We start from the raw sequence: 25974 nt of genomic DNA, 5'->3' as shown, positions 1-25974 counted from the left end.
TAATGACAAGACACAAATGCACAAAGTGATTTAAATATGAAAAAAAGAAAATCCTTAAATTCTGATAAAGTTTTTGGACAACAAACAACAAACATATGACAGTTTGGAAACACAAAATAAAGACGGGACTGACGCCCCGGGACAACCCGTTCCTCTGTGACAATCCCCGTCTACATCACGCCCGCCCTTGACCAACGCCTCGCGCTTCTGAAAAAAAGGAAAACATAGCAAGGATGAGTATAAAAAAATTATACTCAGTAAGCCACCTACTTGTAGGCTCTCTTCGCATCTTAATTTAATAGGTTCCCACGGTTTCCTAATTCGGTTCTAGGACATCTGGTTCTAATCTTAGTCCCTTGGAGCTTGTCCCTTGAGTTTCACCGATTCATCGTCCTTTCATTAATTGCCTAGAGGTTCCTTACGCCAAGCTAATATGGTCGGTATCTCTCTATGAGGTGCTACCTTTACATGGCTATCTGGGACTACATGGTATCTAGCCTAGGGGTGTGCTGAATACCCCTACACCGTATAGTCCCCCTATGGGGGGGCTCGACCCAACCCATTCTCATGCAGCTAATGGGTTGTACGATGTGGGGACACATTTCCCATGCGAAATGGCTAAGAGCAGTAAGGGCTGATCAGGGACCATTGGTCCTCCCACGAAGCTATAGATACCGTTCTCACACTAGCAATCTATGAACACTCCTGAGGTACCTTGTAGTCGTGGTAAACCGCTAAGTTCTTAGGGGAAAATTAAGTCTGGCTAAAGCGACATATCGCTCCTAATAGTAATTCACTAAGCTTACCATAGAAATGGGCCCTAGCAATTAACAGAATGTGCATGCAACCGTCTTCTAATATCATAATATATAATTCATGCAAACTAGGCATGCCGGTTCAACAGGACGATGACCTCCATCAAGCACCCAGAACACGGAGTTCGCGCTCAATGGGGCGAATTCATCTATCAAGCACCCGGAACACGGAATACACAATTCCAACATAAATTAAACGCATGCATATGTATGGCAGAAGCTTAAAGCATACAAGCAACACTCAGATAATTCACCCAATACAATTATAACAATCAATCTGACTAATATTTTACATGGAGAGCTAATCTGAAGCAAAATTACTAGCATGCATGCAATCTAAGCGAATCCTACAAGTATTTCTTCTTAAATACCAGGTGGTGACTTACCTGGTTGACGCGTGCCTTTTTGCTAGCGTTGCTTTGCCCGTGATGTGTCCAAAAATGCTGATTTCTTTATATTAGGTCCCTATTCACGTAAAAACAGTATTAGAACTTGAACTGGGACAAAAATTGGGCAAACAAAGGGCAACCGGGCCAAAACGGCCGTTTCACGCGTGCTCCGCGCTAGCAGTGCGCTGACCACACACGTGGATGTGCGCCAGTCGCAGGCCGCACGCGCGCCTACCATGTGCGACAGTCCTTGTGCGGTCGTGGGTCGACCGGTCCGATTTTGCTCGGCTCGGCTCGCGTTTGCAATTCAACTCGGCTTCGCAGGCGACACGTGTCGTCGCCTCGCTGGAGCTGCGTTGCTCCAGCCTACAGTCGATGCGTGTCCGGCACCTTCACGCCTCCCTCCGCCGCTCGCCAGTCAACCCTTTTTTTTTTCCTTCTCTGTCTTCTAAAATCCGTAACACAGTCTCCTTTTCCAATTTTCATATCTTTCGATTTGTAGATCGGATCGATATGATTTCTTTGGAAAAGTTCTAGATCGTGTTACAGGCTACGTTCTAGTATTTTTTTTGTAATTTTTTCTTGACTACCGATCGAGTTAAGAACATTAGAAGTTCGCTCAAAAGCTGCTCTGTCACAAAGAGGTGTTCAAAAGCTCCCCTATCAATTTTTTTTTTTTTTTGGCGTTGCAGGGGAGGTGCTAAAGTTGCTCTGTCACAGAGAGGTGTCGACCTGGGGCATCAATCAATTGTATTCTTCTTGTATCCCATGCCCTTTTTCCCGTTTGTATATAACTTTGATAGCGATGTTGTATGACTATAATATGTTATGATACGATGTGTCTGATGATATATGTTATGATACGTGCATGGTATGACATGATATGCTTATGATAGGATATATGTTATGATATGATGTGTCTAATGATATAATCGAGGTATGATACGTGAAGATAAGATATATGTTATGAAATGATATGATATGATACGTTATGCAAATTTTATGACGTATGTTATGATATGTCATGTGAATGATATGATATAAGTGTTATGATATGTTAGGATCTCACAACAACGCACACACTCGATCTAGATGAACACAAAAAACAGGATAAAGAAAATGCAAGGAGAACTCTGGTTAAAGGATTTATATTGATGACTTCAAGTATGTAAGTAAGAGAGAATATAGAGAGTACATTTTCAAAGCTATGCACGAGGTATATATATATAGTTTAGGTTACTATATTTAGTTTTACCAGATATAACCATTTATTATATATAACTTTAACCGATATAGCTTTTTACTATAACCGTTGACTCATCTATAAATAAGCAACATACTCCATAACCTAACAATTCTTCCACATGGAGACCGATCCAGTCAACCAAGAATTTCATTCTCAAACGATCATGAATATCTTCACTGCATCATACCAATTGAGGTTTTGCACAACCTCAATATTCCAACATCAACACATTTTTTCAACATGTTTGCTGGATTCTTTGCACCCTCTATCTTCTCATAACACATCACCATCTTCCACTAACCTGCAAGTGAAATGGTGTCGCCTTTCGTGTTTTATCTTTAAATGATAGGTCGGGTTCCTCACCAACTGTATGACACTCTAACTACTCCATCCATGTGTCACTCCTATTTTTCTAGTAGAGGCAAGGCACCCATGTAAGGCTGACGATGGCATTGCAAATAAAGACCATGCCACATGCATAGGATATTTTATATTTAAATTTTTAGATAATAGGTTGGTATATGGCGTTTTCAATTTTAATATTACTCCATTTTATTTAATATTTCGTTATATTGTTTTAAAAACACTTTGAAATATGTAAGTTCATGGAATGTTTTACGATGATGTTTAAATGCTTATTTCCGCATAAGAGATGATGTTATGAAGATGGTAGCGGCTTTAGGCTAGTAGAAATCTAGGGTCGTTACACTTTAGAACATAAATCCCAACATGTAGATGCTCAACAAATAAATCAATATCTAATCGAATGTTGATATTCATTAGAGATGAAAAAGAAGAAAAACTTACATACATACTAGTAATATAACAAAGTAGTGATCACATAGGCTAATTTGAAAATACAAAATAAAAAGCGGACACAAAAACTAACACAAAACATGTTTAAAAATAGGGTTGATCCATGGCCCTTACTCCAAAGTCAGCTCCGTCCACGACCAGCTCCTAGTTACTTGAAAAAATGATAAACATGGAGTGAGTAAAACTCAGTAAGTAGCCTACTTGTAGGCTTTTAATCGTGTCCTTGGGCGAGGATAGACTTCTTGCTTCGTTTTTAGGTAACACCCTTTAAGGGTCATGCATCGTATCTTAGTTCTGAAAACTTTTTCAGAACAACCTTGCTTTTCTCTCCTCATGAATACATAGGTGGTGCTGTCATAATCATAACATCCTACTAACATATCGTGACGCAGGCATCTCATTTAGGTGAGGAAAATATTAGGCCCGTCATGGCATCTTGCTTATGGTACACATAATAGGGCATCCCACCTAAAGAGGAATAGGGGCCTCACGGTACACCACCGAGACGGGAGATATTGGTTACTATCGTATGGATCCTAGCGACTTCTTAAGCATGATGTTTGCATTAACCTAGGTGTTTTCTTGGATTCTTGACAATCCTAGATTTTTACCTATAATGTCTTGGGCCAAACTTTAATCGTAAGGGTTCTTTTTTTAGGAATAGCCCAACATGTTCTTGAGCATGTAGAATCTTGTTAGAGGCCAAGGGCGCATATGGGGAGTCACTTATTTCACGGATGTTTTCTTAGTCACCCAGGGGATAAATCCATAAGGGTCGTAAGGGACGTTTTACCCCGTATCTTTGTTTTCACCCCTAATGTTCTCTAATGACCCTCAACTTCCCTAACATCTACCACCTCCAAAGATGAGGGTTCATGCAACATTTCATTCTATTTGGAGGTTGTTTAGGGCTTGAATCGTAAAGAGTCTTCCTTAGGGGGCAATACGGTCATCTTCTAACGTTACTCGATTTTCTTATCTGATCTCTTCCAATGACCACCAAACTTCATACATATGCCCAAAATGACATAAAATGCACAGGATTAAAATTTCATATGCAGTGGAGATCATTTAGTAGGTGATTTAAACGTTACCTAATTCTCGAGAAATTGGATTGGTTCAGGGTCTTAACTCGTGGTTCTTGGATTTTTATTTCATGTAACCTTAGATCATACTTGGTTTAAGGTTCATATAGAATTCCAAGCGATTCCTACCAGTATTTCTTGATAAAAGTCCAAAGTGACTACTTACCTCTTGTCTAGTGTTTGGGATCCTGTTCCTCAAGCTTCCGGTACTCTTTTTCCTCCGAAGTTTCTTTAGTAGCTTTCTGAATGAGTCTAGTTTCTGGAACCATTAAGAATGTTGTGAGAACCGGTTAGAAAGGGGTTCAATTTGATGAAAAACCAAAGATGGTCAATTTTAGGGTTGATGTGGCAGGTTCAGTTGAACCGGCCACGTCATCGTCTTCTTCCTCCCACGGGAAAGAGACGACTCGCGGCATTGCTCCTCTGTCTGAAAACGAAGTCCGTCAGCCCAAACCAAAACATTTATCCCCTTGATTCCTTTATAAAACTTATCGATCAACTATCAGGGACGAGTTTGGAATAGATAACTCACCTTCTAATGAACTACAGCGTAAGTTATAGGCATTCAAAGTTGGGGGAAAACTCGTTCAATCGCCGGAGTACACCCAAGAGATGTTGCTATTGGTTACGACGATGCAGGCACTTTCAGGTCACGCCTCCTTCACCAAAAGTCTTCCTTATATATATCTTAAACTAAAGGGATAGTCTTTAGGAGTTGATTGGGCGTGGTTGAGGCGAATCTTGAATTCTTTGACAGAAACACTCATACAAGAAAGTGATTTTTGCACAATAAAGTTATTCTCAACTACTTACCATCTTAGCCACATATTAATAACTATAATAACTTCCCTAATCTTAACCATACACCAATCATTGCTAATAATTTTTCTTGATCTTATTCAAGAATACTAAAAATTGACCTAATTTAAAATACAAACACCAAATACACAAAAATTAGGGTTAATACAAGATTAAATAAGCTAATATTCTTTCCTTCTGTTTGCAACTTAACCCAGAACATGATTTTTCCGTCGATGGGTCAGCTCGAACTAAGCCGTCTTAATCTTCGATTCCTTCATCAAACATGTTACATTTAGTCCCCTTAAACACTTTGGAACATCAATTGTGGGAATTAATGGCCGTAAGTAAGAATTCGGATTTCTTCCTCAAAAACTTGCGCGATAGCGAATTTCCTCGATAACGCTTGTTCCTTAGATTGCCTCCCTTCGAGGCCTTCTTTGAAAATGATCCCGAGGGGTGCAGAAATCGCATGGGATAGGTTTTATCCGTCGAAAACGTTTATAGCTTCGGATTGGGGTTTGAGTTTACTTTGGGATTTTCTTCAATGGCGTACGAAGTTGGGGGGTTAGAATAGGGACACTTTCAGAGCTTTATTCCTTCACCAAACCTCTGGGTAATTATCTTTAGAATGTGTAGGAACAGGTTTGAATGAAAAAGATAGACTATAGCTTCAGAATTTGGAGAATATCCGAGGATACAATACCCAAAATCTTAATGCTCTTAACACTCCATTAAGGTCCCGACTGAGCTCGATTCTTGTTCCTATTAGTTTCCCCTACCACATAATTTATAGAGGAATGTTCCACCTCCATTGAATTGTCCAGAATCATTGCAATTCCTTCCCTGAGTTTTCTGGGTTTTTTTTTTTTCGCCAGAATTTCTGCTCCGACCAGGCTTTCACCGACCTCAAGTTTGAATTCTGGCCGTTGGATATGCTGAGGTGTGCGTGTTCTAGATCCTCCCCAGTTTTGGGGGAGATCCGACGGCTGGGAACTGAGTTTCGTGGCATTTTGTGCAGACTGCTACTGTAGACGTTCAGATTTCGTACAGGGGGCATTTTCGTATATGTCCACTCTTTCAGGGGTAATTTGGTAATTTCAAAATTTTAATTATTTAAATATTATTTTTCTTGAAAAATCCGACCATTTTTCCCCATAAATGGTTAAAAATCTAAGAAGTTCGGTAAAAATTTGAAATTTTCATTTTTTCTTGTTTTCCAAACCTCGTACATAATAGCATGACTTCCTCCTTGGAAGCCTTTTTAAGTTCTTGGGTGTTACATGATACATCCCAATAGCACCAAAATGTACAAGTATTTATGGTAGTGAGGTATGGTTGAGATATATTATTTATGGAATATATTTAGATATAATAGAGTATATTTTATTTTATTCTTAGCATTTAATTATTTTATATTTTTCTCATTTGTACTTCTTGTATCCTATTTAAATGATATGAATATCAAAGATAATATACACCTTTCCAATTCTATTTTCTATCTCATTCTTAACAGGTAAAAAGAGAGATGTGTTAGAATTTGCTAACTCGTCAAAGCACAAAGAAAAAAGAAAGTAAACTTGTTGCAACCTTTAAATGTACTAGAACGGAAGTGATAGGACGTAGCTATGAATTTTATCGTGCAACAACTAAATACTACATAATGATATAGGCATAATTGACATACTTGCCAAATCAGCACACCTCATACTAGTGAAGTCTACATATTCAGTAGACTGTTGAGGACATTTATATATGAAAGAGATATTTAGATTTTACGGAGTATCATTTTCTCTCATGTGCGGGTATTCAATTTGAGTTCAAGACAACTTTTCATCCAATACTAGAAAATTAAACCGAACGCCTAAATCAAACTCTAGAGGACATGTCGTGGAGTTTACGTATAATAATGTTACAGACGGCTATCAATATGATATTGTTTGAAGCCTTTTGTAGGAAGAGATCTAAGACTCCTATATATTGAGATGAAGTTGGAGAACGTAAACTACTGGAACCAAAGTTGATTCATACCATAAATGAGATTCTACCAGCGATTAGGAACCATGCACGATGTAGGGATCTAGAGTTTGAGGTAAGCAATAATGTGTTCTTGAAAATAGCTTCTAGGAAAGACGTCGAAAGGTTTGGAGATAAATAGAAACTGAGATCGTGCTTCACCGGTTCATTGGGATATTGGAGTAGATTGAACGATTGGCATTACCCAAGTCCCAACACTTGCACGGGTTCATAATGTATTCAATATATCCATGCAAGGTAAGAAAATTCAAAATTCAAACTCATGTAATTGATTATGAGCCAGCTTCATTTGGACGAGTTAAAGGACAAATTTAATCTCTAAACAATTGCAAGAACTAATTCGTTAACGAGTTTTTAGTGTTTACAGAGAGAAAATTTTGAAAATATTTTAGGGTTTTGTTAAACATAAAATGAAAAGGTTAGAGATCTATCAAACATGTTTAAAAGTTCAAGAACTAGATTGACATGTCTATATTGTCTGGATTATTTTCAAATCATTCCATAAATATTAATTTGAAATTAATATTGCATTATTTGAAACATAAGAACTTAACAACTCATAGATTAAACGTACATGTTTCATTTTTGAACTACTGCGTGGTGCGTGGAAGATTAAGATAAGATTATAAGAAGAAAATAAGGGAATGAGAATTATATAAATTTGTTGGGTGCATAAAATGGAAACATTAATCATTTGGTTGCATCAATCCCATGATGGAAAGTTATAATTAAAATTTGGTAATACACTAAATTACCTTCAAAGCTCTCCAAAATTAAATGTAATCCAATATTAATTACTCTGTCATCAATTATCAACAATCCATTTGGATTCCCTCAATTTCTTTCCCTAAATTGCTATTCACTATTATTGCTCCTCTCCCTAAATTATTTACAAATTTTGAATCATAAAAACTAGTTCCATTGTTATTTATGTAATGATTTAGAGTTTGTAATTTACCAATAATTGTAATTTTGGCACCAACTTCTTCATTTAGGTACACGTTTATAAAACGCGAAACTTGATCAATCCAATCCAACTCGTATGATTTAAGTTAGGTTATGAAATTATTTGGGTTGAGTTCTAATAATATAGAAAAGACGATGAGAATAGAATAGAATAGAATAGATTAGATTGCATGTGGATGGGGATGGGGATGGGGAAGGAGTGTGCTAAGACCCAGAAAAGAAAATTACAGAAAGCTAAGGGAAAAAGGCATTTGACCACATCGCATTATTATGGCTATAAGTTTGATCCCCGAAGGGCAAGAGCATGTCATCCCCCACGAACCCCATTTGGTCCTGAGGGCTGACAAGCTCCATAAGCCAGGCGGCCGTCTGCGGAGGAGGAGGCGGCTGAGGGTGAGGGTGAGGGTGTGGCTGAGAGCGGGGCGGAGGCTTCTTGAGGGAGTCGATGCGTTTAGTAATGTCTTTGAGGTTTTGATCGATGAGCCAAGTGAGGTCGTTCAAGTCGAGCATGTTGAGAGCATGAAGGCCTTTGGCAGCGGTGAGGCTTTGAAACATAAGCCGCGTCATCTCTTTCTCCCGGTTGTCCTTTCTCATCTTCTTCAGTTGGTCGTTGGCCTTGGCGATCCTCTGCCGCAGAAACGTCTCCTGGTTCACCTGTGTCAAGGGAAAGCGCAGCTTGTGTTAGTACACTCACTCTGTTTCCTTTTTAATTTTGAAAAGAAACAAAAGGGTGTCTGAAAAACGCACCATTTTCTTGCTCTGCTCCATCTCTGGCATCTTCTTGAACTGGGAGAGAACGCGCTGGACGCCGATGGGGGAAGGCCACAGCTCAGGCTGAGCATCATAGGGGCTAAACACGATCGCGCATGCCTCAATCCCGCAAAGCGTGCTCAATTCACTCACCTTCTTCATAAGCCCTCTCTTCCTCTTCTTGAACGTCGCCTTTCTTGCGGAGTCGTTCACAATGTAAGCCAGCTTCACTTTCTTCCTTGTCATGATTTTCCTTTTTCTTTTTTATGCTTGTGATTCATATGCATATATATATGTGTGTGTATGATCTTGTTCCTGGTTGGAGCAATTAAATTTGGTCTTTGGTGGCGCTTTTAATTTTCAAATATTGAGATGATCGTGAGGATTATTAATTGATATTGTATTATTTATTCATAAGATCCAATAACTTCCTACCCTTTATAGTAACCTTATAATCATTATTTATTGCTATCACCTTCGTGCGTTTGGGTTGGCTTGCTCTTCCATGCCTTCTGTTTCTTCCCTTCTTTGCATCTAATATCATCCATAACATTTAACTACTTCTCCTTCCCTATTTAACTATATCTATCCAAATCATTCAAAATTTTTAAATTAAAATAAAAACGAGTATTGAATAACAAAACGTTACAAACACATTATTCTTTTCTTCCCTAATAAACTCCGAAACCCTAACGACTTTCTCTTTCTTTTTTTCTCTCTCGAACTTGTTGTTCTAGTGTGACGTTACTCAGTTACGGTTACATAGTTTGATCGTTACTCACCAATGGTGCTACGAGAAAATCGACAACAACATACCTGCGTGAGCCTAGAACGTAGCCAATGCTCAAGGTTTGCTAAAGATCACTCGGAGTAGTAAGTCATCAGTAGGTCGAATCTTACTATCAAGTATTTGGGTCACTAAAAAAGACGAATGCTTGACATCTATGCATGTAAACTGCAAGACAAAAAAATCTATATACCAAATGTATATTACAAACTTGGAGGCCTTTTGAGATAAAATATAACATTTACAAAAAAATTCCAAATATATATATATATATATATATATATATATATATATATGTATATATGGATATCAATATATTGCCTACAACGTATAACAACGTATAACATTAATATAATGATTGCTAACCTAAAGTTACTATCATCATCATAACATGCTCTCTTATGTTGAAATAATCCTTTAAAAACATATTCATTAAACAATGTCATGACTCACATATTTTCAAAGAAAGGTCTCAACGAAATATTAAATAAAACAAAGTAAATATTGAAAATGAACATGCCCTATACTAACCTACCGTCTAATAATTTAAATATCACTATTATATGCATGTGTCATGGTCTGTACTTACAATGTTGTCGTCAACCGTACAAGGTTTCCTTGTATCACAACCTAACTATGAAGAGAGTAGGTTGTGACCCTCACGTTGCGACAAGAAGAGAGTAGGTTGTGACCCTCACATTGCGACAAGAGAAGCGGCGTCCACTGACCACACGAGTGCCTAGACAAGTGTCATGATGCGACCGAGGAGAATGGTGCATCATCTAACACAACCACATAGTGGGAATTGAAGACAATTCAAGACATAAGCAAGATAGAGACATCGAATAGGCAAGAGGGGCAAATATAGGCTTGTTGAAGGGTCAGGTAGGGTCCCAGGCCTTAACCTCAAAATTCGAGGTTTCGAAAGGAATTCGTACATACGGTTCTGGAATTAATTCCATCCATACAAAATATGAATGCTCGCCAAATTTGGTGTCAATCGGACACCAGATGGGTGCTCCATGGCACCGTATGACCATTTGTCGAAATCATGTCTATGCCTAGTGGATTAAAAATTACTCAAAATGTAGTGTAGGGGTACCATAGTGTTAGCTCTCCACCACCCCTGGGGCCTGTGGCCTAAGCGAGCTACCCTGTGGCACATACGTGTGTCACAGCAAAAGCGAGCGTGTCGAGACGAGTGTCTCAGGCAATTTCCTTTGAAATGAGTTTTCCAAGGACAGTACCGAGCGGCACGGGTGTGCCGATATTGCACCTCAACCCACATGTTGGAGGTTGCTACATACACCCGCTATCCGATACAGTATACGGGCACGGGTACAAGAGGGCCAATGCCTCGATAGAACCCAGATGGATGGATGTTCGGGATGTTTCGATGAGATGAGCGACACATGGGCCCGTTCTCGACGGCATAACTGAGTGAGTTGTGATGGCCAACGACACCCCGAGACATGGGATGACATCAAGACATATGGGCCATGTCGATGGAGATCAAGATGAAAAGATGAGACGCAATATTGCATTGAGAGACCTTGACCCCGAGTAGAGGCAAGGTCAAGCCGAATGACTTGGCCTAGTGTGGAGGAAATTTGGTTGTGTCACCGACGATTGAACATGCACGTGTAGGCGGCGTGTGTGGTCGAACAAGCTTGGATTCTGCAATCTTTGATTGGCGAACTTTGCCTAAGGTCCAATAAAACGACAAAGTTGGAACAAAAAATATACCAGGGAAATCTCATTTGCTAATTTAATTAAACTTAAATGAGGAATCAGACCTAATACTGACTTTAATTGTCTTAAGGTCAATTTCCGGTTCAGTGACTCACAAACAAGAATAGGTGTAAAAACGTATAAACTTAGCAGAATGAAAGCCTTTTTAGCTGAGGAGCCGCGCCGAGTCGAGTCGATGGAGTCAGTGACTGCAGACAGTGACACGTAGCAGGGGGCTGACGCGGGTGCGGGTTACAAGTCGGGTCGAGGCGTGGGTTGCTTTTTTGGGTCGGGTTGAGTTCTTTGTTTATGCGGGTCTGGTTTGATGGGTGGTGACTTGCAAGTGGGTCGTGTGGTCTAATGGCTTAAATAGTGGGTTAACACAGGGTAGGTACCGTGGTTATTGGGGTAAAGGTGTGGTTGCTGTAGTGCATTGCACGCGGGCTGGGCTTCGGTTGTGGTGTGGGCTGCATGAGGTTAAAGGTTGCAGGTGGTTTAGTTGGTTAGATTTTCGGTCATTTGAACCTCTATGTTTTTACCTTTAGTTGACCAAATTGTTGGGAGGTCGAAAATTTAAAAAAAAAATAGTAAAAAATAATTGGGTGGGAGAAGGAATAGGATAGAATTAGAATAATGAATGATGGTAGGGGTGTACATGGTCCGAATTAGGTCGCGTTGGGAGATTTTTTTTTACCCAACCCAACAGTTTGGGTTGGTTGGATCAGTAACCCAACCTAATCCAAAATTTTTCACAACCTAACCCAACCCTCTATTTTCGGAGTTGGGTCAAGGTTGGATTGTCAATTTTTTTTAGTTTTATTTATCTTGTCATTTATAACTAATACAATCTTAAATAAAATATATTAAAAATTGACCGACAAACACACATTCTATCTATAATTATTGAAAAAAAATTAATAAAAAATAAAAAGGGAAGACAACTAAAAATAACAAGAATATAAGGATAACATAAACAATAAACATGATTAGTTTAGAGCTTAGAAAACACAAATTCAATAAAAAAAAAACAAAAATGATAACATATTAACATAGTTCAACGTTGTCATAAAACCAATAAAAAAATAATAAAATAACAAAATAATATTCGCCAGCGAGTACATTTACGAAATAATTTTTAGTATATTTTATATATTTTTATTTAGCTCGGGTCAATCCGAAGGTTTTGCTCACAAACCCGAAACCGAACCGATTCAATTCGAGTTTAGAAAAATAAACCTAACCCTACCCGAAAGGCTAATCCAACCCAACCCAAACTATAAGAATTGGGTTGGGTTGGTCCAGATAGTTGGATTGAATATACACACCTAGTATTAGTTTGGGTGGGTTGGTCCACATTTTTGGAGTGAATATACACCTAGTATTATTTATGTAAACCTAAAGATGAGGAGAGAGAAGATGGCATTAGGGGTTGTTTGTAAGTAAGTTGTCCAAACATCAAAATAAGGTGATAGATAAGCTTCGAAGTTTTTTGTCTGCCATTCTCCTCATCTTATTATATATATTTATATATACACATATGTATTACTTTATCCACAGATATTTTATCCAAAAATTAGACCCCACTTTCAAAAAAAATTTCTTTTTAAATATATATATATATAAAAAGTTGAGATCAAATTTGGTAGAATCAAATATCAAATATTTTAAATTTGTGGGGTGAGATTTGTTCAAAATAATTCATTTATTTTAATATTTAAATTTTAAGTTTCATTTTTGGTGTTTTGATTGTTTGATTTTCTTTTTTAAATGTGTATGGATCATTTAAAGAGCTAGTAACGCACGTTTTTAATATTAGAGTTTTTGGATTTCGAAGTCGTCGGATCTTTGAAGGTGCAACTCTTAAGAGTTCGGAGAAATCTGGACTTTCTCACTACTTCTAAACCCTAAAGAAATACCTTATAATATTGTGAACTTTTAATTTAGATGACATTTGAGCTCAATTATTTGAATTTGGCCTTATTTGTCGGTCCAAGTTATATCATTTAATGGACTATATTTGGTTATTCGAAGTAGCTTCAAATTTAATAATTTGTAATTTTATCATTGATTTAATAAGTGATGTGATAACTTTTGATTTTTTATTGAAACTTTTTATTCAACAAATTTGAACCGACACACTAAAATCAATTAAAACACTCCCAAAACAAATTAAAAGCAATTAAGGCCAGAAATTGGCATTCAAAAGAGGATAGCTGGACTTGAAAGAGGATGAAGATGCAAGAAAAAGGGGTTAAAAAATTGATGGCGTTTGAATCCCATTTTGAGGAAAAGTTAAAAAAGAGGACCAAATACGTCTGGAAATTGGAATTGGAATTGGAATTGGATACTTTATTTGTTGTAAAGTGATAGGCATCCTTGTTTTATATAATTCATAGATATCAACGGGTGGGGCCTCTTTTCTTCCTTTATTTGGTGCCTAATTTGTTCCTAATTATTTAAACATCAATTCGGATATGTGAAGAACAATCAAAGATTAAAATATAAGTAAAGTTGTAATTAAGTTGAAGAAAAAGTTGGATGGATATTGTTTACAACAACCAATTCAATCAATACAACCAACAACAACCACAAAACGCAAGAAAAAAGAATTTAGTAAGGAAGCACACGAACACATAACACAAACCAAACTAAACACACAGTTTGATGATGATCATGATGTTGAAGCACCACTCGGAATCACTTGGTGATGGCATAAACAGCATAGATGATCCCGGGGAGGTATCCGAACAAAGTTAGCACCAAACAGATCCAAAACTCAACCTGTGGAACACCAAATTAGGGTTTACATGTTCATCAACTCAACAAAATCGATTAACCAAAGTATAAGAAGAAAAGAAGAGAGCAACACAGACCTGGCATCCAAATTTGAGAAACACTCCGAGAGGCGGCAGAAGAATAGCCAGAAGGATATCGATGCAGTTGGCGGTGCCCGGGTCGGCCATTTTTTGCTTTTGAATTTCTTCGGATTCAACAGAGGGGAATGGAGGAGGCCTTAGACGCAGTGGTTGTGGGTAGCAATGGTGGGGTTTCGCCTCTTTCACACTTCTATATATATACACCAACTTACACAAGGGAGCCTTTTTTTTTTTTTTTAATTCTTTTATTGGGAATAATAGTAGTCGTGGAGGTGACGTGGCCTTTCACCATTGGTCGCGGGATGCCCCCTTATTTACACGTAATTTGCATTCATGGGTGCTTTTGGATTTGTGATGGGAACCATTCCAAGAAAGTTTATAACCCAACCCAACAAATTTTAAAAAGTTCAAATCTAACCCTTGTTCGATGATGAAAGTCCCACTTCGACTAATTTAGGGAATGATCATGAGTTTATAATTAAAGAATACTATCTCTATTGTTCTAACGTCTTTTGGGGAAGCCCAAAGCAAAGCCATGAGAGGTTATACTCAAATGGACAATATCATATCATTGTGGAGAGTCGTGTTCGTCTAACATGATATCAGAGTCATGCCCTAAACTTATTCGTGCCAATAGATTGATAAATCCTCAAATGTCGAACAAAGGACTCCAAAAAGAAAAAGGAGTCAAGTCTCCTCGAAGATACGAAACGAAGGCAATAAAAAATGACTAAGACTCCAAAGGTGTCATGCCTCAATTAAGGGAAGACGTGCTTTATTCGAAGGGAGGTGTTGGATCATGGGGTTATAACACAAACAATACTCTCTCCATTGGTAAAGTTACTAGAGTTTATGCTCAAAATGGACAATTTCATATCATTGTAGAGGGTCGTGTTCGTCTAACAACCTTAACTAAAAAAAATCTAACGAATATGATTTGGGTTAATTAGTCCGAATTAGTTTAATTATTGAGTTATAGGATGAATTTAGAGTGTTGTGGTATAATAAAAAATTGTTGTAGCATAGGAAAGCGCGTGATTAAAAGAATTAAAAATTGAAACAGGTAGAATGGATTGTGGGCTAACAAGTGCAAACAAAGTGACGTAAAAGAGAGCAAATGAGACACGTGTCGGGGCAATGTTTTTGAAACGAAGAGATCCAACGGTGGAGATGTTGCCGCATCTGGCAACTGCAAATGCGAGGGCGGAGATTAAAGCGCTTTAACGTGGCATGTGGAATGGTCCCTCCCTTCCCTCTCAAGCTCTTAGCACATATGCACGTGAAGCTAACCGCCCAGTCACGTGCAGGTTTAATGCGTTTCCACGTGTATTTTCTTTTTTCTTGACGCAAAAAGGTTATGAAAATTATTGTTATAAACAAATAAAATAAAATAAAAAAGAGTTGTAAATGAGAAAGGACATGTGAAATTGGATTCTGGTTGGCTGCCTAGCTGGTTCATAAACATCTTTTTCGATGCCAACCAAAAGAAGGATTAGTAGGGATTGATTTCCAAGAAATACAACCCATTAATTAAACTTTGACTTTACAATTTATATTCATATCCCTTTTTATTAATTTAAGTTATTGATTAAGATATGATACGAGCATATGTTGTTGAGGATTATTAGGAGCAGAGTCCTACTTTGGTTAATTTAGTGGAAGATCATGAGTTTATAAGTGAGCATGAGGCCTTTTGGGGAAGATGCTTAAAGTGGACAATATCATATTACTGTGGAGATTTATGATTTTTAATATGGTATCAGAGTCATGCCCTAAACTTAATTATATCAATAGAATCCTCAAATATCGAATAAAGAATTGTAAGCCTCGAAGGTATATCAAGAAGTGACTAAAGTGTCAAATAAAGTAGGAGAGCGTCCTTTGTTTGAAGGCTCTAGAGAAAAAAGTCCTTTTAAGTTTGCCTTAAAAAAAATTCAAAAAAACCCTTAAATTTTTAAAATAGGTTTTTTTTTAAAAAAAAACTCTTATATTAATATTGGGATTTACCTTTTAAATAAGTTTTAAATATCCTTCCACTTTTAAAAATATTTAAAAATATTTTTATCTTCCTAAAAATATTTAAAAAATACTAAAATTTTTAAAAATTTTATTAATACCTTCTACTTATTTAAAAATTTAAAAAACACCTTTATTTAAAAAATAAAAAAAAAATACTTTTAACCAGTAATATATGAATGATATCGTTTGTATCAAGATTAACCAATATGTTTCAACTTTCATCGTAACATCAACCCCTTTATTCTTTTAGAATCTTTTTTAATAGTTTTTATTGATAGTATTTTTATAATTGAAAAGATTATGAAATATAGATAGACAAGTTTCATTTTCATATATTAATGGTAATACTTTTTTATATATATATATTTTTTTATCGAAATAAAAGGGGTTATTACTGCACTTAAATTTATAATTATTATTTTTTTTAAGTTGAAAAGTATTAATGAAAATTTTTGAATTTCAAGAATAATTTTGAAACACTCCACGTTTGTATATTTCCTAACACAGTATTAAACATTTTTATTCGAAATTAACAGATAAAAGATATTTTTTTGAACATTTTTTTAAAGTTTAATATAATTACTAATTAATTTTTTTTTTTTTTTTTTGTTTAACTTTATGTTCTTTAACTAAAAAAAGATTATTCCCCATACTTTGGACAAGAGAGTATTCTTTTCTGTCTCCTATTTTATTTCTATTTTTGTAAAAATAAATAATTTTTACGGGAATTGAGTTCTAGACAATAAAAATACAATATAGTAGAAATTGTAGAAATATATTTAATATATAAGAAATGAAGCAAGAGAGATGGGAATTTGAGCCACGTATGAGTCCTTCTATAACTTAGTTGCCTAAAAATTGGTCACACGTGGTTACTTGTGTTGTCAACAACAAACTCGTACCCACAACCCACTCAATTACACCAAAATATTTATTATAATCATCATCAAATAACGTCTAGTCTATTCTCACATGTAATATAAAATCAATTTTAGCAAAATACGTTAACTGTGAAATTTCTATAATCGAACTATCTAAAAAAAAGTGCAGCTTGTTGGTATAAATAATAACTTTAAATTCTTTTAAGCATTTCTTAATTAACTTATTTTTAAAATTGCTCCCATTCAAACTCTCAGGTATGATTTTAAATATAGAGGATGGAAAAAGAGATATCCTAGCGGTGATGAGGTGGACAGCTGAGGTGGCAACCCAGTAGAATGGCGAAACGTGGCGAAACAAAATTCAAACGGACAAATCATCACAATTTGACACGTTTCCCACCTTCTCTCTCCTTCATGGCTCATTGAAAGGCAACCTATTCCTGTTTTAATACTATTTTTCGGCTTCAAATCTCACTTTTTTTAACGTCTTTGTTCATTTCTTCAGTAAAATTTTGGAGGGTTGATTTTGTCAATTTAGAGGTAATTTTTATTTACCGTTTATTTTGTCTAACAAATATTTAACCTTTACCAAATTTCGGTAATATATATCTCTATCATATCTCTACCAAATATCTTCCAAATATATCTCGACAGCCTCCATATTTCAATAATTTCCCACTTGGAGACTAATACAGTCAATCAACAATTTCATTCTAAATCTGTACCATACCAATTGAGGCTGTGCACAACCTCAATGTTACAACATCAACACAAAACGTTTGCTGGATTCCTTGCACCCTTTATCTTCTCCAAACACAACATCATCTTCAACTAACTTCCGAGTGAAATAGTATCGCCTTCTGAGTTTTGAATGATAGATCGGGTTCCTCGCCAACTGTATGACACTTTAACTATCGACCTGAAGAATCTTCTCGCGCTGCTTCTTGCCTAATTCTTCTAGATAGTCTGTCATCCATATCATTTTCTTTTCAGCTTCAGCTAATGCCACGTACTCAGCTTCAGCAGAGGAAAGATCAACGCATTTCTGAAGCCTAGACATCCCATCATCCATGGCTTGCTCCCACTTAGTGGTATCCTCCAACTGTAGGGCCTCATCAAGGGGCTTTTGTTTTCCTTCATCGGTCACGAACCAATAGTGTAAAGAAAGTACATACCTATCTGGTAATCTGATGGCTTTAGATGATCTTTTCAACACCTGCTCAGGTGTCACTTGCTCCTCTTTCGGTTCTTCAGCAACAGACTCAAGAATTTCTTGAGAATCTGCTACAACATCACTATGTGAATCTTTTAACAACTCAACCTCAACTCCCACTTGCTTCACCTCTGGTTTCTTAGCAACAGTCTCAAGAGTTTCTTGAGTATTTGCTACAACATCACTATGTGAATCTTTTAGCAACTCAACCTCAACTTCCACTTGCTTCGTTGTCCCGGTACTTTTTTTCAATTTTCTGGTAGTCTTTGTGAAGCTAACAGTTTTCTGTTTGCTCATAACGCAGTTCACACAAGGACTCATATCAACAGATTTCAGACGTTCCAAAACTCCTTTCGACATCTTCATTCCTTTAACGCTCATATGTCCAAGTCTATTGTGCCATATACTTGAATTTGAAGCACTCTTAGCAATAACAGTCATATACATACACCTTGTAGTGGTGTATAAAGTTCCAGATTTTGTGCCACATGCAATCACCATAGCACCTTTCACAATCTTCAACGAACTCTTACCAAACTTTGTTGCATAACTTGTGCTATCCAACTGATCAATAGAGATCGGGTTCTTCTTGAGACCAGGAATACATCTGACATCCTTAATGTCCACTGATTTCTTGCCGGAGTTTTTATGCAGATATCCTTTTTCCTTCAATTTTCAAATCTTTGTTATCACCAAGATACACCTTCTCGAAACTTCCAGACTTGAAATTTCGAAACAACTCCTTATTTGGAGACGAATGAAAAGATGCACCTGAATCCAAAATCCAAGATTCAATCGGACTGTCCATGCTGAGGATTAGAGCATCCCCATTGTCTTCTACTGAATGTATCGAATCATCGTCATTCTCTGATTTGTGATTCTGCTTCCTCTTTGTACAATCTGCCCGAAAGTGATCTTTTTCTCCACAACTCCAACACTTTACATTTGGTTTGTTTGGAGATTTTTCTCGGTTCCTTGATTTTGATCGCCCATTGTTTGGGCCCTTTGATTTACTTCTTCCCCGTTGGTCAACACTGAGAGCACTGCTAGATGAATTTCTAATTTCTCGTTTGTGAATACTTTTGCTGAGAACTACATCTCGAATTTCATAAAACTTCAGTTTATCAGATCCTCGAGAACTGCTGATTGCGACAACAATAGTATCCCATGACTCAGGTAAAGATGACATCAAAATCAACACTTTAATTTCATCCTCGAAATTAATTTCCACCGAACTCAGTTGACTTAAGATCATATTGAATTCATTTATATGGTCCATAACAGATCCACCTTCAGACATTTGTAGATTGAATAATCTCCGCATCAAATACACCTTGTTCATAGATGACGGTTTCTCGTACATACTCGACAGTGCCTTCAACAAATTTGACGTTGTCTTTTCCTTGATAATATTGAACGCCACGTTTTTGGACAGCGTCAACCGGATCAACCCTAAGGCCTGACGATCCTTGAGCTTCCACTGCTCCGTGGTCATAGTATTCGGCTTCACCCCCAACAGGGGCTCGTGAAGACATTTCTGGTACAGACAATCTTCAATCTGCATCTTCCAGAAACTAAAATCGGATCCATCAAACTTTTCAATTCCAATCTTTGAAATTTCTATCTTCGCGGATCGTGGTAAATTTCGCCTCGCTCTGATACCATTGTTAGGATCGCTTAACATCGCACACTCAAGATGAACACAAAAAATAGGAAAGAGGAAATACAAGTAGAAATATTGGCTAAAGGTTTTTAGTACATTTTGAGAGTAGTGACTAATTTGGTATATATATGATTTCAGTTTACTAAATATAGCTTCCAAAGATTTAAACCTACTATATATAATCTAACAAATATATCTCTATTATATATTTTCGAAATATCTCTCAAATATAGGCATCAGGCTCCATATCCCAACACGGTCATGAACAATACATCATAGACAAGCATGACCGAAACATCCAACATGCAGCCACATACAACACGCCTTGGATAAGTAATACCGTATCACTTCACACACAAAATCCACAAATTTGCAGTCAATGTACACATGACGGTATAATATCAAATTTTACATTGCAACTATATCAACTATGCAAAAAAAAAATCCAATCCTCACAACATATATTCTGATAATTACTTAACTCTGAATCTGGCTATTAAGTGCAGACCATCACTTGACTTTAATATCATCCCTTGGTTGGGAGGAAAGAGTTTTTGAGGTGGGTGACTTTCCAATGATGGCTTTCCTTGCCTTCACCAATGAGTGTTTTAGTTTGGATAAGAGATTGTGCGAGTGCTTCTGAGTGGGGTTTGATCCCTTTGTGCTCACAATTTGTTCATCTTTTACTTGCAACTCAGATACATTGGCAGCTCCAAGCCCTGCTACTTGGGGTTCTTCTATCTTGGTTTCTGCTATCAGATCAACTAATGACTTCCCTGCTACCACAGGCTGAGTTTCATAAGTGTCTTCTGCTATGACTTTAAGTGGAGTTTCAGCAGATTCTGCTACAACACAACTTGGCTCTTTCTCTGCGCTTACAAACTCTGTACTAGGCTCTATCACTTCTCTTGATTCTGCCCTTGCCTGTTCCTTTTCCTTGGGAGCTTCTGTGGGTATGCTAATTTCTTTTGCTATCACTTCTTCCAATTCTTTGTCAACTGCCTGCTCCTTTTGTGTTGAAGCTTCAGCTGTTCCAATCATTTCTTCCATTGGAAGAACCTCAATCGCTTCAGCTTCTTTGTTTTGTGGTTCAACAGGTTGTTCTGGAACATTATTCTCTGCTTCCTTGTCTGCCTCTGTCTCTTCCTCCTCTGCATCTGCTGGACCCTTGCCACACTCTGCCATTACTGATGATTCGTCTTGTGCTTTTGGAACGAGGCTCACAATCTCTGACGCTTGTTCTTCTACATTTTGTAGAACCTCCAGACTCTCTTTTTGTATGACTTCTCCTTCAGCTGCATCATACTCCTCCTTTATACCCTGTTCCATGAACGCAATAACTGGCAGCTCTGGTGCTTCTCCTACAATGGGTTCATTCGATGGCCTCTCAGGAATAGGAGGCTCATCCACTGCCTTTGCTTCGGATGTGGGCAAGTTTTCACCTTTTCCTGTCTCTTCTATTTGTTCTGTTACTTTTACTGCTTCACTAAACTTCTTGGTTTGCTACAGTACAGTAATAATTAACTATAAGAATCCATTAAATTTTGGTGAAGGAATTGACAGATTGAAACAAACATAACTCTGCTATAATCTATCAAGATGTTGGTAATGATCTCTTACCCAGATGAAGTAAATATTAGGGAATTGATGCAGTCTGTATTACATGCAAAGTATCAAACATATCACAGAGAAGGGTGTTTAAAGTTAAAAATAGAAGAAACTAAGAAGTGGGTGTTGATCAAGAATCTAAGAACATGAACAAACGATCTTCACATCCATTAATGATTAAGGAAAAACTCACCTCATCGGATGTAGAAGTTTGGGTTTGGGTAGCCATAATGATTGTGGAGTGAAGAACAAAACGGCAGTTGTCGGAGTGTTAAGGATGGAGATTGAAAGAAGATGAAGAAATGAAGGAAAGGAATGATGCGGTTGGGAAGAACTCAGAAAACTCAACCAAGTTAGTAGAAGAGTAAAGAGAAGAAGCAGCCAAAACCAGTCTGTCACTGACACACTTTTGTCACATGATCTTGCCTGGAATTATTGATGAGGATGAGGATGATGATGATGATATACCATTCCTTTTAGTTCTCCTTTATTTATCATAAACAAAAACAGAATCAAACAGGGTGGAGAGAAAAGCAACTGGGTCTACAGCTTCTGTATTGTTTTTCATGATTACAATTGTTTGGCCTTTTCGTTAAGTGATTTTCATATTCATAAGTGCTTATATGTCACTTCCAACTCGAGCTAAACCCTCCGGTCTCCTCCAGATCATGGTAGACTTTATGGAGCTGAATTAAGACAAGCAAGACCCTCAACTATGGCCTGGATACTAAAATCTAGTGGGTTTGGGCCATTTGTGCTGTTGGGCCAGGCTTGAATGTCTGGTGAGCTTGGAGTAGGTTCGATACAAACATGGGTTTGATTCAACCCAAATTTCACATTTGTGTGTTATGACCGTCAAAATTGGAGAGCAGTAGTCCTGATCTGAAGATTCTATGCCGAGAACAGCAGTGGGTTTTGTGAATCTTGTTGACCCAAGTGGCCGAAGAATCGCAAGTGATTTCCGTTCCTTTTAAATTCTCTTCTTAATCGGACCAACAATCTCTGGTTGAACCTCGTAGTGATTAATGTAGGAGTACGAGTTATGAGTTGTAAACTACTTCCCCTTCCAACCTCTCTGAACAGCCTTATCAATTCTGGGCGGACCCTGAAACATGCCACTCAAATTCATTCCCATCTCATCACCACTGCCTTCCTTTCCCTCCCTTTCCTCTTCAACAACCTCCTCAACTTGTACGCCAAATCTGGTTCTTTCGACCACACCTTGTTGCTCTTCTCCTCAACCCCACATGACTCTAAGAACGTTGTCTCTTGGACTTCTCTTATCACCCAATTTTCCCGTTCTAAAAGACCCTTTCACGCCTTGACTTTCTTTAACCGTATGAGGTGTTCTGGGGTTTTTCCCAATCACTACACCTTCTCCGCTGTCTTATCTGCTTCCACTGACACTATGGCTTCTGTTCATGGGGATCAGATGCATTCTTTGATTTGGAAACACGGGTTCCATGCTGACGTCTTTGTTGCCAGTGCGTTAGTTGACATGTATGCCAAGTGTTGTGATATGTGCAGGGCCGAGAAGGTGTTCGAGGAAATGCCCCTGAGAAACCTAGTGTCTTGGAACTCTATGATTGTGGGATTCCTGCAGAACAAGCTATATGATCGGGCCATTCTCTTCTTTAAGACGCTTCTACTAGAGAATCTAACTGCTGTTGATGAGGTAAGCTTTTCTAGCGCTTTGAGTGCTTGTGCCAATGTTGGTAACTGGGAGTTTGGGAAACAAGTTCATGGAGTTGCTCTCAAGCTTGGTGTCAGGAATTTGGTTTATGTAAATAACTCGCTGATTGACATGTATAGTAAGTGTGGCTTGTTTGACGATGTTGTGAAGTTGTTTTCAAACATTGGAGCTAGAGATGTTGTTACTTGGAACATTATGATCATGGCATGCGTTTATAATAACAATTATGAAGATGCCTGCAATAATTTTTGGATGATGAGGAGGGAAGGTTTAATACCTGATGAAGCGTCATACTCCTCTGTTCTTCATTCTTGTGCAAATCTTGCAGCATTATATCAGGGAGCACTCATCCATAATCAGATCATAAAATCTGGATTCGTGAAGAATTTGTGTGTTGCAAGCTCTTTGGTCACGATGTATGCAAAGTGCGGCAGCTTGGTAGATGCTTTTCAGACATTTGAAGAGACTGTGGACCGTAATGTGGTTTGTTGGACAGCCATAATTGCAGCTTGTCAACAACACGGTCATGCTAACCAGGTTGTTGAGTTATTCGAGCAAATGTTGAGAGAGGGGATTAAACCTGACTATATTACTTTTGTTTCTGTTCTCTCTGCTTGCAGCCACACTGGCCGGATCGAAGAAGGATTCTTCTACTTTAATTCAATGATAAAAGTGCATGGAATTTGCCCTGGATATGAGCATTATGCGTGTATAGTCGACTTGCTTGGTCGTGCTGGGCAGTTGGATAGAGCTAAGAGGTTTATAGAACTGATGCCTATCAAACCAGACGCCTCTGTATGGGGTGCTCTGCTTAGTGCTTGCAGGAATCATAGCAACCTTGAAATGGGTAAGGAAGTGGCTCTGGAACTTTTTGAATTGGAACCAGATAATCCTGGAAATTATGTGCTGCTTTGTAACATCTTGACACGTAATGGGATGTTACGCGAGGCCGACGTGGTTAGAAGAAAGATGGAAGCCATTGGAGTGAGGAAGGAACCAGGATGTAGCTGGATTGACATAAAGAATTCAACATATGTGTTCACAGTGCATGATAAGTCACATGAGAAAACGCAGGAGATTTACGAGATGTTGGAGAAGGTGAAGGAGTTGGTAAAGAAGAAAGGGTATGTGGCTGAAACTGAATTTGCAATAAACATGGCAGAAGCATACAAGGAGCAGAGTTTGTGGTACCATAGCGAGAAACTAGCCCTTGCACTTGGGCTGCTGAGCCTTCCCGCCGGGGCTCCAATTAGGATAAAAAAGAACTTAAGAACCTGTGGAGACTGTCATACCGTAATGAAGTTTGCATCAGAAGTTTTTGGGCGAGAGATTATAGTAAGAGACATAAGCAGATTTCATCATTTCACCAATGGCATTTGTTCTTGTGGAGATTACTGGTGATTGATTGGAGGTTGATGATCCGGTGGATAACACCCTTAGGAGCCCATTGAGCTAAAACTAGCTCATGAAACACCAGTACAACAAATATAACTTTTGAAGTACGGTCTAGAGTTGCAAGATTAATTTAGTTAGAGTTGGTAATATGGATCATCAAGTTTTTGTTCATCTTGATTTGTTCTCCTATTCATCATTGTTACGTTTCTATTGAGGCAACTGTGATTTATCTGATATCATAATGCTTGCAGTGTGAATCCAGGGATACAAATTGGACACTGTTGAATATTCAAATGTATTCCCATCAGAAATTCACTGCAGCAACGCAATTTGAACACAATGGGGAGCTAACTTTCAACATTTGATTAGGTATTATACCTTCCACCTTCAATACTACACCTTCATGTAGACTAAGTCATGAAACATTGAGTTTGTCCCTTAATCTACAAGTCATCAAAGATTATCATCAACTGTAAGAGCTCACATAGCCCTTGTGTAATAGCTTGAAACTCCAATTCAACAAATGGTGTAGCCCCCACATTTTACACTTGTTATTTTTTATTTTTAATTATTTTTTGCTTCTCTGTATCACTAAATTACCTCTAAGATAAGTATATACCTTGTCGTAGATCTTTATCTACTATTAATCCAACATAGTCAATGTCCGTGTAAGCTTCCAATGCACGGGGATTGTTTTTGTTTAAATAAGGCTCCTTTTCCTGAAGTCTCTTGCAAGTAATGTAATACTCTATATGTTGCTTGAAGATGAGGCTCTCGTCGGTGATGCATAAATTGACTAATTATACTTATGGAGTATGCTATGTCATGTCGAATGTGAGTTAGATATACAAGTCTCCCCACTAGCCTCTAGTAAAACTCTCTGTTCATTGTAAGGAAGTTCTTTTGACACTCCCAATTTTTGATGTGGATCCATTTCCATTGATGCAATCTTACATCTGCTTTTTCTTATTTCCATTCATAAATTTGTCACTTATTTCCATTGTGATATGAATATTAAGAGAGGCAAATGTCTCCTTGTAGCTATGTCGTTAATTTTGAGTAGATCCCTTAGCTACTAACCTTACATTAAGAGAGGCAAGGTTATCCAGTGTGTCTAAAGGGAGGCTTTAGAGAAGAACAGTAAACCACTTGGTCGGAGCATGTCGCATCAATTGAGATGTAAGACGTCTTAACATTTGTACCCGT

At 37.7% G+C, this 25974-nt stretch overlaps 4 protein-coding genes across 6 annotated transcripts; 1 reads left to right on the top strand and 3 right to left on the bottom strand.

The window, feature by feature from the left end:
• Positions 1 to 8386: 8386 nt before the first annotated feature.
• LOC111467976 (agamous-like MADS-box protein AGL80) lies at positions 8387 to 9148 on the bottom strand. Its single transcript, XM_023113073.1, has 2 exons — positions 8900 to 9148; positions 8387 to 8806 (listed from the first exon to the last, which is right to left on the bottom strand). The coding sequence occupies exons 1-2, from the start codon at positions 9146 to 9148 to the stop codon at positions 8387 to 8389; spliced, it is 669 nt and encodes a 222-aa protein (XP_022968841.1).
• A 4764-nt stretch (positions 9149 to 13912) lies between these two features.
• Positions 13913 to 14493, bottom strand: LOC111467977 (hydrophobic protein LTI6B-like). The gene is made up of 2 exons (XM_023113074.1): positions 14294 to 14493; positions 13913 to 14201 (listed from the first exon to the last, which is right to left on the bottom strand). Exons 1-2 carry the CDS (start codon positions 14381 to 14383, stop codon positions 14118 to 14120), a joined length of 174 nt encoding a protein of 57 aa, XP_022968842.1. The 5' UTR covers positions 14384 to 14493; the 3' UTR covers positions 13913 to 14117.
• A 5886-nt stretch (positions 14494 to 20379) lies between these two features.
• Positions 20380 to 22103, bottom strand: LOC111467975 (actin cytoskeleton-regulatory complex protein pan1-like). Its single transcript, XM_023113072.1, has 3 exons — positions 21874 to 22103; positions 21693 to 21726; positions 20380 to 21575 (listed from the first exon to the last, which is right to left on the bottom strand). Exons 1-3 carry the CDS (start codon positions 21876 to 21878, stop codon positions 20583 to 20585), a joined length of 1032 nt encoding a protein of 343 aa, XP_022968840.1. The 5' UTR covers positions 21879 to 22103; the 3' UTR covers positions 20380 to 20582.
• Positions 22104 to 22262: 159 nt separating this feature from the next.
• LOC111467973 (putative pentatricopeptide repeat-containing protein At3g23330) lies at positions 22263 to 25231 on the top strand. 3 transcript variants are annotated; one of them, XM_023113068.1, is made up of 3 exons: positions 22263 to 24777; positions 24897 to 24911; positions 25020 to 25231. In XM_023113068.1, exon 1 carries the CDS (start codon positions 22723 to 22725, stop codon positions 24772 to 24774), a length of 2052 nt encoding a protein of 683 aa, XP_022968836.1. In that variant the 5' UTR covers positions 22263 to 22722; the 3' UTR covers positions 24775 to 24777; positions 24897 to 24911; positions 25020 to 25231. The 3 variants fall into 3 exon arrangements, with proteins under 3 accessions (XP_022968836.1, XP_022968835.1, XP_022968837.1); XM_023113067.1 differs by having other exon boundaries at positions 24897 to 25231; XM_023113069.1 differs by having other exon boundaries at positions 22266 to 22630; positions 23208 to 25231.
• The last annotated feature ends 743 nt before the right edge of the window (positions 25232 to 25974 follow it).

Source organism: Cucurbita maxima, unplaced genomic scaffold (genome assembly GCF_002738345.1).
Source record: "Cucurbita maxima cultivar Rimu unplaced genomic scaffold, Cmax_1.0 Cma_Scf00035, whole genome shotgun sequence".
Lineage (NCBI taxonomy): Eukaryota > Viridiplantae > Streptophyta > Magnoliopsida > Cucurbitales > Cucurbitaceae > Cucurbita > Cucurbita maxima.
This window is presented reverse-complemented; position numbering and strand designations above follow the sequence as displayed.